Source organism: Cydia fagiglandana, chromosome 25 (assembly GCF_963556715.1).
Source record: "Cydia fagiglandana chromosome 25, ilCydFagi1.1, whole genome shotgun sequence".
NCBI lineage: Eukaryota > Metazoa > Arthropoda > Insecta > Lepidoptera > Tortricidae > Cydia > Cydia fagiglandana.
In genome coordinates this window covers 10,445,166-10,460,943 of record NC_085956.1, presented here as the reverse complement: position 1 = coordinate 10,460,943, position 15,778 = coordinate 10,445,166, and the positions used below count along the sequence as shown (strand labels likewise).

Sequence of the window (15,778 nt, the reverse complement as noted above, 5' to 3'; positions counted from 1 at the left end):
GTTTAATCAGAGTGATGAATTTAAAGAACATGTGAAGGCGTATTCGAAGAAGTTTAAAGTAGATTGTCATATAGCTAAGCGAAATTATCTAAGTCAGAAAATAAAAAGTAGTTCAGACATTATTAAAGCAACCTGGAAAGTAATAAATGTGGAGACTGGTCGTTCGAAACACACAATTAAAGAACTTAAACTAAACATTGATAACAAAATTATAGATTCTAATTTAAAAGTAGCTACAGAATTTGAAAAAATTTTCACCGAGGTACCAGTATCTACAACTAAGGATTTAAATTCATCACCCTCATCTGCTGTTACATTATTAAAAGATAACGCTCCAGAGTGTTGTGGAGACCTTCATTTTGAACATGTTTGTACCTCAGATGTAATAAAGGCGTTTAAATCAATTAATGTCAAAAAAACTAGTGACCTCTGGGGAGTCTCTGTCCATGCTGTCAAATCCTTAGTAGAAATTGTAGCGCCTGACTTGGTAGTTATATTTAACAACAGTGTTGATTGCGGCGAGTTTCCTGATCTAATGGAACATAGTAAAGTAATTCCTTTATTTAAATCTGGTAGCAGCTCTGACCCCACTAACTTTAGACCGATATCTGTGCAACATTTAGCAAGATTTTTGAAAAATTAGTTCTTTCTCAATTAGTGCGACATTTTAACGTTAATAATTTGATGCATAATAAGCAGTTTGGTTTTACACGGGGTCGCTCAACAACCGATGCTGGTGTTGAGCTAATTAAGCATATTTTCGATGCCTGGGAGGAGTCACGAGATGCTTTAGGTGTCTTCTGTGATTTATCTAAGGCCTTCGACTGTGTTTGTCATGAAACATTAATCAGGAAACTTCATTATTACGGCGTTAGAGGATCGGCACTGAATTTACTTAAGTCCTACTTAAATGGTAGAATACAAAGGGTCGATGTGAATGGACAGCGATCACCTGGGTCATTGGTCTCTATGGGTGTACCACAGGGGTCAATATTGGGGCCTTTCCTGTTCCTTATCTACATAAATGACTTGCCATTCCTTGTTAAGACCCGCCATGATATAGTATTGTTTGCAGACGACACCTCACTTATTTTCAAAGTCAAACGACAGCAACAAGCTTACAATGATGTAAACAATGCTATTTCAAAAGTAGTAAATTGGTTCAATGTTAATAATTTAATGTTAAATGAGAAAAAAACCAAATGTATTAATAGTGTGTAGGAATTTTAAACGAAAGTCCTCTCCTTCACGATTTTCGTCGACATCTCTTCTAAATACCTAAAACTGGTATGGATGTGTTCCTCGTGGTCTCTAGAATACGAATTGACCGGTTTTAGTTTATGGAGAGGGGGACGGGTCGAAAAAAAGGGGGGCAAAGATGGCGGCCGACCATCATTGATATTTGTTCACATCTTGAGTCCTATGGGACCGATCGGTTCATGTGAGGTGTCGTTTGAAAGAGTATTAAACGTGCTATTATTGCTTCATAATAACCGTAGTCTTAACTGTAGTCGTTTACAAAATAATTTAAAATATATGATTTTTTACCGTACATAGATGGCATAAGTACTGACAAAACATGCGTCTAACTCAATAAATTATAACTTTACCGCAATTAATGTTATTACAAAATATACGAGAAATTTCATTAGCTTTCCAAAAACATAAGTTTTATTGGTATATGATATTATATAACCAAGTAATAATGAATTTTGTTCAGCATGGGTCACAACGCACCATCACGTAAATGGCGGGCGATCGACCTCAACTGTTCATTATTTCTTAGGTTCTATTTTACTGATAAATTGGTGATGGATACTATTAGAAAGAATATTAAACGTACTATAATTGGTTTCTAATAACCATAGTCATAACTGTAGTCATTTACAAAATAATTGAAAATATATGATTTTAACCGTGCATGGACATAAGTACTAGCAAAACATACTTCTAACTCAATAGATTATAACATTACCGCAATAAATGTTTTCAAAATATACGGGAAATTTTATGAGCTATCCAAAAATATAAGTTTTATTGCTGTATAATATTGTATAACTAAGTAATCATGAATTTTGTTCAGCATGGGCACTGTGCACAGTGCACCGTTACGTAAATGGAGCCCGGCCATCGTTGAGTTTTCATTATATTTCCGGTTCTATTTTTCTGATACTTGGTGGATACCATGTGCAAGCATATTCAATTTTCTGTGAATACTCGATTATTTCAATTCTGAGGCCCAAAATTAGCCATTTTAAAAATATTAAAGAAAATGTTTAATTTTTACCTAAGTAAGAGGTTTGCTTAGTGACTGAAATAATTTGAGAAAGAGATGATGTAGTAAATATAGCGTGAATAGTATTTTTAGAATAAAATCAACTAAATATTTATTAACTTTCCAAAAATATTGTTTAGTTACCGTACAACTATAAACATATATGTAGGTATGCCAGGACCAATTTCGCCAAGCAAGCAAGCTAACACACGGCGCGGCGAGCGCCTGGTAGACCAGCAGCATTCTATTATTGTTTGACAGTACATTTTATAATGGAAGTATCCAAAATGTGAGGTTCTGTTATGAAATATCGATATAAATGATGGTTTGTTTGTTTTGCCTTTTATCACAGGTAACTTAAGTATGTTTTGTCAAAAGCCCAGTTCTAGGTTCATAACATCGTTCAGTTCGTAGCTTTCATGATTGCAAGACCAGTGCATATACTGCATATAAAGTACTTAATATCTATGTTGTTATTTGATTCACGTCTACACGTTTCTTTCGACCGCTGATATTGGTTTAAACCCACTCCGTAATTAATAATTTAAAATCACCTTGAGATCTGAGGCTTGTGGCGCTTTAAAGGGATATTTGTCGCCGCACGCTCGGATGCAAAATAAGTGACTACCTACTATTTGAGTAGCAGCGTAGGTCTACAGAGGTGATAGTTTCAGCTTTAGATGGTAATTAGCATTTATGGTCAATATTTGTAATAGGCATTCAAGAAGGTAATTGCACATTATTTTTCTTTGCCACTATCTACTTTCGTTGCATTTTTGTAAGCTTACAATCTGATAACTTGAAGTAAAATCTAATGGCGAGTAAATAAAAACAAGTAATTATTTTAGTGCACTGATCTACGGATTTATTTTGGCGAAATAAATTATACTGTCAATAACTAGGTACATATATGTATTATTAAAACAAAATTTTAAAGGGCCTCTGATTCTTTGCAAATTTATTTCAATGCAATATATTTTTATTTATAGCGCCCAAAACAGCTACTGTAGATCTTAAATCTATAGATGAACCTTTTAAAAACTTTTATGTCACCAGAGCCTGTAAACTGTAAACTAAGACTAAATATGTGGCTATTCTAGAGCCAGGCTAAAATGTCTTTAGGCAAGAAAATAGGTGCTAAGTGTCGCCTAATTGTTTGTTGGGATTTATAGTTATGACGGTGCGCAGTGACCCATGTTGAACAAAATTCATTATTACTTGGTAATATAATACCATACACCAATAAAACTTATGGTTCTGGGAAGCTTATGAAATGGCTCGTATATTTTGTAGTACATTAATAGCGGTAAAGTTATAATTGATTGAGCTAGAAGCATATTTTAGCAGTACTCATGTGCATGCACGATAACAAATCATATGTTTTCAATTATTTTGAAAATGACTAAAGTTATGACTACAGTTATTAGAAACTAATTATAGTACGTTTAATATTCTTTCAAATGGTATCTATCACCAACTGATCAATAAAATAGAACCCGAGAAATAATGAAAAGTTGACGCCGGTCACCCGGCATTTACGTGACAGCGATTAGTGACCCATGCTGAACAAAATTCGTAATTACTTGGTAATATAATATCATGTACCAATAAAACTTATAGTTTTGGAAAGCTAATAAAATTTTACGTCATTTTGTATGAATATTATTGGAGTAAAGTTATAATGTATTGAGTTAGACGCATATTTTATCAGTATTTATGCCATCCATGCACGGTAAAAAAAATCATATATTTCAAAATATTTTGTAAATTACTAAAGTTATGACTATAGTTATTAGAAATCAATTATAGTACGTTTAATAACTTTTCAAATGGTGCCTATCACCAATTGATCAATAAATTAGAACCCGATAAATAATGAAAAGTTGACGTCGTTCGCCCGCCATTTACGTGACTGTGCGTAGTGACCCATGCTTAACAAAATTCGTTATTACTTGGTTATATAATATCATACACCAATAAAACTTATGTTTTTGGTAAGCTAATGAAATGTCTCGTATATTTTGCAATAAAATAATTGCGGTATAGTTATAATTTATTAAGTTAGACGCATATTTAATCAGAACTTATGCCATCCATGCACGGTAAAAAATCAAGTATTTTAAAATATTTTGTAAACGACTACAGTTATGATTACGGTTATTATGAAGCAATAATAGCACGTTTAATACTCTTTCAAACAACACCTCACACGAACCGATCGGTCCCATAGGACTCAAGATGTGAACAAATATCAATGATGGTCGGCCGCCATCTTTGCCCCCCTTTTTTCGACCCGTTCCCCCCTCCATAAACTAAAACCGTTCAATTCGTATTCTAGAGATCACGAGGAACACATCCATACCAGTTTTAGGTATTTAGAAGAGATGTCGACGACTTTTTTCAAAACAGACCGGTTTCCACCTATCTATAAGTTTGTCACTAGTAGTAACGTAAGGCATGTGCAAGCAAGTGTCATTGTGAAGGATGAGGAATTGGAATTAGTTGATAGTACAGTTTTTCTTGGTATAACTTTAGATTCTAAACTCCAGTGGGGTCCCCATATTGCTACTCTTTCGAATAGACTGAGCTCTGCAGCTTTTGCAGTGAGCAAAATCCGTCAGTTAACTGATGTGAAAACAGCTCGATTAGTATATTTTAGTTACTTCCATAGCATTATGGCATATGGTATTTTACTGTGCTTCAGAGATAAATACCATTTTTGTTCTGCAGAAGAGGGCTATTCGAGCAATATACAAAATGAACCATAGAGACTCACTTAGAGATAAATTTAAGGAAATTGACATAATGACAGTGCACTGTCAATACATTTATGAGAATATTCTGTATGTACATAAAAATATTGTAAATTTTAGGAAAAATTGTGAAATCCATAATATTAATACTAGAAATAAACATAAGTTCGCAGTGCCCTTCACTCGGCTCCATAAAATTAAAAAATCATTCATGGGTAATTGTGTAAGATTTTATAATAAACTTCCAAACCATATTACTGAATTATCTATTAATAAATTTAAGAATTATGTAAAGCGTAAACTTATTTCCAAAGCTTATTATACCACACAGGACTACATGAATGATAATACAACGTGGGATTAATTGTTATTCGAAATGATTATTTATTTATTAGGTATATTTGATTATTGATGAGGAAATGGATATTCCGATGTAATATTATCTACTTGTTTGTTACTTATGCTTTTTTTTGACATTTAGATTTTATTCTAAAAATTCTAGACTAGTATTTTTTTATACAATTTTTTTTTAAATGTTTGACGATCCTTTTGTGAAATTCTTAGTGTTAAATTTGACATGTATAATAATCCAATTTTATTATGGAATAATATTAACCTCAATAAATTGCTCTGATAATTAGATTAAGATTAATTACGATTCATAAGAGCTTGTTGCTTTTTTATAATAATATTACTCAATACTCTGCGTAGGGGGCGCCTCTAGCTCATACTGAGGGCTTACCGCGTAATTTCGTTTTCTACCTCTTTATCACTCTTGCGTATTCGAGCGTTAGAGACTGTTAACGAAATTTCGATTTTCGCATTTCGAAGTAGACCCTACAGTGGACCCTAAGCCGACTTTTTTGTAATATTCCCTTTTGCGTTTTATTTCGTGCATAGAGTTCAATATATTTTTTAAAATATGGTCAACATCCCTATTTTGTATATTCTGTATATGGCCTTATATAATAACATGTTGTAAGTATGCATCTATCCTATAAGTAAACTCTCTGGTTTATGGCATTATTTATAAACGCGTTACTGACCTGAATTAGCTATTAATAGTTTTGATCTTCTCGTTTTGGTCTTTATCTCTCATTTTGACTTATAGTAGTGTACCCTATGATGGGCGTGGAACCAGTAATGGGACAAAAAACCACAAATCCTGTAAAATAAGTGTCTAAAAGTAGTTTATAAACACTGCCTGTATATTATCATAAATAAGAGTCCTAGAGCTGTTTCAGTTTGATTTTTTATTAAATTTGGTTGTTTTTTAAGAAATTGGCGTCAACCCAAAAGTTGTCGTGTCACTGAAAAAAAATACCACTACGAATTCTTAACAACTTCGCTAAGAGAGGTGAGTTAATTTATTAAATTTTAATTAATGAATACTTGATGAAAACTCGAATGCGGATGACCCATGATGATGATGAGGATGATGTTGTCCGGAAAGTTTTAGTGTTGGACATAGGGGTAGAGCTGAACGGCAGGCACAAGGTGGTGGGGTACGCAGATGACCTGGCTTTATTAGGGGAGAGCCGTGAACAGGTAGCGGAGGCAGCTAGTGTCCTGGAACGAGAGGCCTCTAGTTTAGGTCTCAGGATCAACCAGGCAAAAACTGAATACCTCCACATGAAACGTTACAAGAATACACGCATCCAGCGTGATAGTCTTCATGTTGGGGGTACCGTCTACCGTGGAGTTGAGAAGTTTCGGTACCTGGGATGCACTGTTACCGACACAAACACCAGAGAGGAGGAGATCAACATACGCATCCAAAACGCCCTGCGGTGCAGTGCAGCCCTCCACAAAGTGTTGGTGTCCAGGCTTCTCAGCAAACATACAAAGTTACGGATATATAAAACCGTTATACGGCCTATCCTAATGTATGGCTGTGAGGCCTGGTCCCTAACACTAAAAGAAGAAGGTCAGCTCCTGGTAGCAGAGAGAAAAGTTTTTCGCAAGATCCTGGGACCTATTCAGAGAGATGACGGCACCTGGAGGATCCGGAAAAATGCCGAGATCGAGGAGTTAGTGGCCGAACCCAATATCATCGGCGAAACGAAAGCGCACAGACTTCGCTGGTTCGGTCACCTACTCAGAATGGGAGAGGATCGGGCTGTCAAGAAGGCGTTCTTGGGACGACCGACTGGTAGCCGTCCAGTGGGTCGGCCCAGGTATCGCTGGGAAGACAGTGTGGCGGCGGATCTGCTTCAGCTTCGCGTCAGTAACTGGCAGGAAGTTGCACAGGATCGGGACAGGTGGCACGCTCTCGTTTCGGAGGCCAGGATTCTCTTTGGATCGCTGAGCCAAAATAGTTAGTTAGTTAGTTAGTTGATGAAAACTAAAATGTGTTTTGTTAATTGCATTTACCATGAGATAAGGTATACAACATACTATGTTGTGAGTCCACAGATGTAAAAAAATAGTGGTATTTGGCCCAATCCCATTATAGGAGCTGTAAAACTGCATACCTCCTATAATGGGAAATTTACATAATGATGCTTGCCATGCCATCATTTCATGTTTAAACAATACAGAAGTAAAATGTAGTTACGAAATATGTCAACCAGGAGGTATGCTCGGACTTCGGATAAATTAATATCGTTTTTTAGTGTGGGTCAAATCTTGGTAGCCGAGTTTGAGCCACTTTCCCGTTTTCCGATTGAGTTGAAATTTTGTATTCGTAATTAAATATGCAAATCGGATGATAATGCAATATTATGATAACATGGACCAGATCTGATGACCTATTTCAATATTTTATACTGATAGAGCAGTGTCCATTACTGGGGGGCCCATTACTGGAGCTTTGGTGTCCATGACTGGAGAAAAATAGCATAGTTTTAATTTGTTAAGTATGTGGAAACTCATTGCAGTATCTTTGATACAACACGCCTGAAACATGAAAGACGGGTAGGACTTTCATCTTTCAATACGCTAAGCGGTAGACCATTCACATGTATTAGGGAAATATCACAAATACTCCAAATTCCCTCTTAAATGTCCCATGACTGGTGCTGTTACTATATGTATTTGTAAGAAGGATAAAACATATTAACTAAATCAGGCCTGTAAAGCTTAAAAAGTTTTATGACTAATTGAGAATGAATAGTTAGTGTTTATGGTTGAATGTTACATATAAGACTATCCCGTTCGAACTTGCTTTAAAGGACTCTTTTTTTATACCTCCTTACTTCGAACCTCCACAGATATTGTTTTTACTAAACGTCAGGTCAACCGCAGAAACCCCGACTAGTTTTAATCAGCAAAATCCTAACCACTTTTTTAATAATTAATATAATTATGTATAAGTATTAGTATTTCGGATACCCCAAAAACCTGTGTCTTAAAGTGGGCTATAATGGTTTGTACAAAATAAAACGAAAGAACATGTACATTAAATTACAATGAAACTACACAATAAACCAATCCAGTACTTACGGTGCACGGAAATCTCAACGCTACGACTACACATATTTCGTCGGCTAGAAGACTGGCGTCAACTAACAAACAAGTTGTTGTGTTGCTGTTTGCGAGCGAGAAAATTCGAATATTGGCGAGAACTTTTAAATTTTAGCAGAGTTTTAAGCTGTTATTTTATATTTTAGCGCTTTGATTCACTTTACCGGATCCGAGACCGGATCCGGTGAATTTTGCCGGTACCGGTATCTTGAAAAATGTGCCGGATCCGGCCGGATTACCGGATCCGCCGGACCGGATTGCAATCCCTACATATCAGGTACCTTTTTTCTTAACCAAATTATACATTCTTACATAACAGAAGAATCTAGAAGGTACAGTCAGCGTCGTATAGTAGGTGGCATCCAAAGTATTCAAATAGTTCGGTACACCATATAATAGGTATGTATGGCGTACCGAACTATTTGAATAGGTACTTTGGATGCTACCTACTATATGATGCTGATTGTACTTTAAGAATAGTTTGATTCCCGGTTCGTGGTAAGAATAAAAAAAAATATTTGGATACATTTTTTAACTACTAATCTTTCACACAGTCATGGCGCACGCACGCACGAAAAGGTTGAAACAAATAAATATTCTTTTTAATTAAATAGGTATTTCTTTTTCTGCATTTTTCTGGCTCATCGGGCATAGAGTTGCCACAGTACATAGTATAATTACGACAGGTTAGAAATATTTGAATCGATGATTGAATAATGTCTTGGTTTTGTGTTCTTCAAAACGTACACTACAACATAACTAAGAACGGTTCGGAAAATAATAACTTAAAATTCCCCGTGAAAGGTAATGATGAAAATACTGATAGAAATACTGATAAGTGTGTGGGGAGATTTAGGAATGTCATGACCTGACTGGACCAAACGCTGGAGCGTCATGAAATTTCATGTCATTGCTAATGATAGTGTCGGGGCCGTATAACAACATATGTACCATGGTTGGCATTAAACGATTATGATTATGACTCACCCGCGACGCGAGAAGCAGGATGACGGTGCGCAGCATGGCGGCAAGTGGGGCGCGGGCTGCGCGGGAGTTCGTTTTATTCCCGATTCGGGGTTCCGAGGGCAACGACCTCATTGTACCTATATTAAAACCTACTACTAATAGTAATTCTATTATCATGGCAAACAAATTAAAAAAAAATATATATATACCGGGTGTGGCCTGTAACATGAGCAAATAATTAAAACATAGATTGTACTCCTCAAACGGTGACACTTTTGTTCAACAACTTTTAAAAAATATGAAGTATTAAGACTTCCTATACTCATACAAAATAAATATTATCTTCAATAGACGCCATCGTCATGCCATATCGTTTGTGATTGACGTTGCTTGTCATGCCTTGAACATAACAAAATTCGCAATACATTGCGGCTTAGAATAAACTTTAAAGTACCTATATTAAAAATCAAACCACAAAGTTATTTTTAAAAGTTGCTGAACAAATGTTGGTCAGTATGAGGAGTACAGCCTACAGTTAAATTTTTTGCTCATGTCATATTACAGGCCACACCCGGTATGTAGAAGTAACACTAACGAAGAAAATTTAATATAAACTTGCATAACATAGCTGATCCCCACATGTACTTGCACATGTACAATGTATTACCAATTTTAAGTTATCCTGTATAATTAGTACAATTCTTAATACTACACTCAAAAGCAAAGAAAATGGCTCCATTTTTAATTGTTCATCAGCTAAAGAACCCTTCAAAAAACCTGACCCAATCATCAGTCTCGCGGTCTTAATGAACCAAAACATAAAAAAAATGATAAGTATTTGGTCGCACCGAAAGTAACAGGAATAAAAAAAAAAACCGGGCAAGTACGAGTCGGACTCGCGCACGAAGGGTTCCGTACTGCCTACGCAAAAAAAATGGCATAAAAATCACGTTTATTGTATGGGAGCCCCACTTAAATATTTATTATATTCTGTTTTTAGTATTTGTTGCTACAGCGGCAACAGATAGCATCTGTGAAAATTTCAACTGCCTAGCTATCTCTGTTCATGAGATACAGCCTGGTGACAGACAGACGGACAGCGGAGTCTTAGTAATAAGTAAATAAAAGGCCCCGTTTTTACCCGTTGGGTACGGAACTCTAAAAAAACACTTATTGTAATAGGTCCGCTCTATTAAAACAGTTTCACGTTTGCCTTAAACAGGATTATAGGTACAGTCAGCAGCAGAAGTTGCTATGCGGGCAATGTGTTCAAAATTACATTGACACGCTCTTATTTCCTTAACATAAAGTCATGACAAGCTCATTTTGAACACTTCGCCCGCTTAGCAACTTCTGCTGCTGACTGTACATACACATATGGAGTTATTTCATTATTATCTTAAAGTCAAGGTTAATGCTTACTATAGCTGTGTAATGTAAATAACATGTCTGTGTAGGCGTTAAGAGTCAAGTTCAAGACCAAATAATTATAGTCGCACCAAACAAAGTCTGCAGCGGATTTATTACTTACACAATTTGTTGCATAATGTTTAGATAAATACTTACCTACTTACTCCATATACCTAAGATGGACTAATTACCTACCTAACTATTATATATTATACCTAAGAATAAGAACTGATGTAAAAAGTAATGAAATAAATGCATTTGTATTTTTATTAGCCCACGCAGTGTAAGTGTTATGTATACGTCATAATTTCATAGAACTTTGACGTTTAAAATGACACTTGCACTGCGTGGGCTATCAAAATCGCTGCAGACTTTTTACGGTCTGACTATATCAGTTTGGTTTCGTCATTGTCTAACCAACCACGGGAACGTCGGAAAGTGAAGAAGACATCAGAATTATCGTCATCTTCCTCGTCACCTTCGCTGCGGCAATTAGTATAAGGGGCTATTCATAAATTACGTCATTTCAAATTAGGGGGGGGGGGTCTGGACATCGGATGACGGTAGCATGAAGTAGGAGGAAATGGGGTCATTTGAAACATGATTTTTGGATGGTTATAGGGGGGGGGGGTCAAAAATCGGCAAAAATCGATGACGTAATTTATGGACAGCCCCTAACTCGTAATTAACCATACTTTGTATAGGGTTTTTCGACCCCCTACCGCAATGAACGTGTTAATGTCGGCGGCCGATCGTAAGATTAGGCAGATCGTAATGTTCCTGTGTAATGTTTTGACGATAGTAACATTAAACCAATATATGTATAGGTAGGATAGGTTCGCTAGGTTGCTTCAGATGCCCGAAGGGCAAGCTGTCCAGAAATAGGAGCCCGCGTAGCGGGGCTCCGTCGACTCAGGGAACGGGTCAAAGATTTTCACGTTTCACGGTATGCCTAGGAATTTCACGATATGCCTGATATTACGATCGGCCGCAGAAGTATACCGGGTGTGGCCTGTAACATGAGCAAATAATTAAAACATAGATTGTACTTCTCAAACGGTGACACTTTTGTTCAACAACTTTTAAAAATTATGAGTTATTTATACTCCCTATTTTTGATACAAAATAAATATTATCTTCAATGGACGCCATCGCCACGTCATATCATTGTGATTGACGTTGCTTGTCAAGCCTTAAACATAACAAAATTCACAATATGTACATTGCGTCTTTGAATAACCACGCATTGGTATTGCCGTCCAGCGCGGCAATGCCGCCAGCCTTCTTGGCACCCTGCCCCAAGGCACTGAACTGGAGCCAGTTTTTTATTTATAGGTTATTTTAGTTTAGTAGTTATTTTAATTGTAGCTTTATGTAGTTTTAATTTTAGTTTATAATTGTTTTTATTTTGTTTATATTAAATAACCTTTAAAGTGTATTAAAAACCAAACTACAAGTTATTTTTAAAACTCGCTGAACTAATGTTGATCAGTGTGAAGAGTACAGCCTACAGTTAATTTTTTGCTCATATTACAGGCCACACCCGGTATAACCTTTTCCTTTGGATGTAAGTACTATTCTGAACCCCTAGGGTAAATTTCATTCGATGGCGTAACGAGCGTTCGCGTTTGCGTTTCCCATGTCTATTTTTGTATAGGATTTTGAACAGCGCACCAGGCGGGACGTCTTGGAAACTTAAATCCCGTACAACGTCACGCTATTAATATCATATCATATCATATTTATTCATCAACAATACAATATTGTGTTTGAAATGCAGATAAAATAAAATTACAATAAAATACAATAATAAACAACATTTGAAAATAACAATAGTAGTAAGCACTAGCAACATATTTTTCACCACACCAGCTCGGAAAGGCTTACTTTGCACATCAAAAACTGATAGCAAAGTTGCATTTTATTCACATGTGAGGCAAAGTAATCAAATGCAAATCTTGAGTTGTTTTCTTAAGTTTGCTGGTAGATTTGACTTTTAAATGATGATTAATGGATGATAAATATTTAATAACATTCATTTCGATTGATTTGGTTTGATTTTGTTTGATATTTTACATTTAATATTTGCTTCGGGTTGGTGTGGTGAAAAATTTTGTGTTTCACTCGGGGGCAAATTTTGTTTAACTCTCGTGCTTTGAAACCCTCGCAACGCTGAACATTACATTTATCGAACCACTCGCTACGCTCATGGTTCAATTTTGGAATCTTTCGCTTGCTCGGGTATCAATATTAGCACGAGCGGTTAAACAACAACTTTGCCCCCTTGTAAAACAAATAACTATTAGCCATTATAGGACGACACACAGTATACATAATGTATACATAATATAAATAATGAGATAATTGATTGAAATGTACACTAGGAGAACAGGAAATACGTTCAATTTTAAAACTCTATCTATCTTTTTTCAAAATTTCAGATTCTCATAACTATTGTCGCTCCCGTTTCTTCTGTATTGATCTTTATTATCAACGGTATAAGGTGCCTTTTGCTTTGACCGTCGAGTTTGAATGTTTGTGAGATCTCGGAGGTCCGGATACAATCTTTGTGTTCTGTTTGTAAGCAGCGTTTGTTTGGAAAACATAGTACAGTGCCAGTGGAAAGTGGGAAAATCTGAAAAATGTATTACACATTAGTTATACTTTCCTTATGCGCACTGCCAAGGAATGGAATTCCCTGCCGGCGTCTATATTTCCGTGTTCTTATAACCCGGCAACCTTCAAATCAAGAGTGAACAGGCACCTTCTGGGCGAGCTCGCTCCATCGTAGGCCACGTCTACGCCTCGGCTAGTCTGTGGCCATGAGTAAGCCCATTCATAATAATAAAAAAAAACTTCCTAGTGCTCTACATGGTAGAGTTAGACCAAGAAAAGTCTGCGGCGATGTTGATAGCCCACGCAGTGCAAGTGTTATTTACACGTCATAATTTCATAGAAGTTTGACGTTTAAAATGACACTTGCACTGCGTGGGCTATCAAAATCGCTGCAGACTTTTCTTGGTCTAACTCTAGAAAGGTTCGGTCCGGGTCCGAGCCGGGACGTCCGACACTTCGTTTTATATATATGTCGTAGTCAGATCGTATAATCCGCCGTATTACATTACGGCTAGCCGTTTTCAAAAACAGGGGCGTTTTGAAATGCGGCGGTTCGACGATTAGCCGGATTGTCACTGCGATACGTTCTTCAATAAGGCGGCCCACGTTTAGCCGCATCGTACATTGTAGAGTGACCAGTTCTTTCGGTCGCCTACGTAATCGGAGTTTGACAATGTTTGCAATTTAATTTATTTCTACCATTGTCCCACCGCACTACATGTATTTCTTTTCCAAAACATTTCCTTCACAACTTAAATAGACGGAGCCCCGCAAGCGGGGCTCCTATTTCTGGGCGGTTTGCCCTTCGGGCATCTGAAGTTACCTAACGAACCTAACCTAATTACCTACCTACGCTTTTTTCCCCAAAGTGTAATGTTTTCACGGACGTCTCACTTAATCAATAGGTAGGTAGGTTAGGTTCGTTAGGTAGCTTCAGATGCCCGAAGGGCAAACCGCTCAGAAATAGGAGCCCCGCGAAGCGGGGCTCCGTCTAGTTAAGTTGCGAAGGAAATTTTTTTTTAAAAGAAACAGTCCGACAAACTCTAGATTTGATGGACACCCCAGCGTTTGTCAGGCAGCGCCACGAGTGTTAAAAATGGGAACTAAAAACTGTCAAAGCGGCGGCTAATGTCTCGCTGTATTACATTACGGCTAGCCGTGTTGAAGAACGTATGGCGCCGAATACATTCCGGCGGATTCTCATTCAGCCGCATTCAATACGGCTAATCGTTAAACCGCCGCATTTCAAAACGCCCCTGTTTTTGAAAACGGCTAGCCGTAATGTAATACGGCGGATTATACGATCCGACTGCGACATATAGACTGAGGGCTTACCGCGAACAACGTTCGACGTGTTGTCTCTTTGACGCACTTGTAAATTCGATCGTAAGTGTGACAGGGAGGCAACACGTCGAACGTGATAAAAACACCCGTCATAAAAATAGATCTGCCGGACGCCGTTCTAGCGTAAAACATTTCTAAAAAAGCCAAAAAAAGGTACGAATTAGAGAAACTCCTTTTTGAACTCTTAAAATAATTTATTTACATACAATATATATACAGATTTGATATTTGCCAGTCGCTTTTCGGTGAAGGAAAACATCGTGAGGAAACCGGACTAATCCCAATAAGGCCTAGTTTCCCCTCTGGGTTGGAAGGTCAGATGGCAGTCGCTTTCGTAAAAACTAGTGCCTACGTCAAATCATGGGATTAGTTGTCAAGCAGACCCCAGGCTCCCATGAGCCGTGGCATAATGCCGGGATAACGCCAGGAAGAAGAAGATATACAGTGTGGAAAGATAAGTCGGGCCCTGGAGGGAAGGGAAACTCCTTTATTTTTAAAAATAAACAAAACTGCATTCAAAGAATTTTTATTTTTTCCTTGAATTTGGCTTGTCTATAAAATTCTTGAGTACTAAATATTAGACTTTATGGATATTTTGTACGACAAACGAGTGTAAGACCTAATGTTTCTTGGAGAAATGTTATCATTAACATTAACTGTATCGACTAGTAGAATAAAATAGCGAATTTTTATTTTTTGGAATTTTTAGTCGGTTCGAGTCCCGGGCGAGGCAAGCGAGTTTTAGAAAATCTTTGAATGCAGTTTTGTTTCTTTTCAAAAATAAAGGAATGTCTCCTTTAAGTAAAATGAGCCAGCTTAAAGATTTAAAGTAGTTTCCCTCCAGGGCCCGTTTTATCTTTCCACACTGTATACAGTGGTACTACTAAATGAAATTAATAACTAGCATGAGTTAAATCTAAAATAGGCCCCTGAGGCACTGTACCACGTA

The 15,778-nt window shown here is 36.9% G+C and overlaps 1 protein-coding gene across 1 annotated transcript in view; it reads right to left on the bottom strand.

The window, feature by feature from the left end:
- The window catches only part of LOC134676854 (aldo-keto reductase AKR2E4-like), a 28,299-nt gene extending 18,708 nt beyond the window's left edge, over positions 1-9,591 (bottom strand). Inside the window, exon 1 of the mRNA XM_063535236.1 lies at positions 9,481-9,591. Within this exon, the coding sequence (XP_063391306.1) occupies positions 9,481-9,591 (111 nt within the window). The remainder of the gene's footprint in view (positions 1-9,480) is intronic.
- Positions 9,592-15,778: the final 6,187 nt, after the last annotated feature.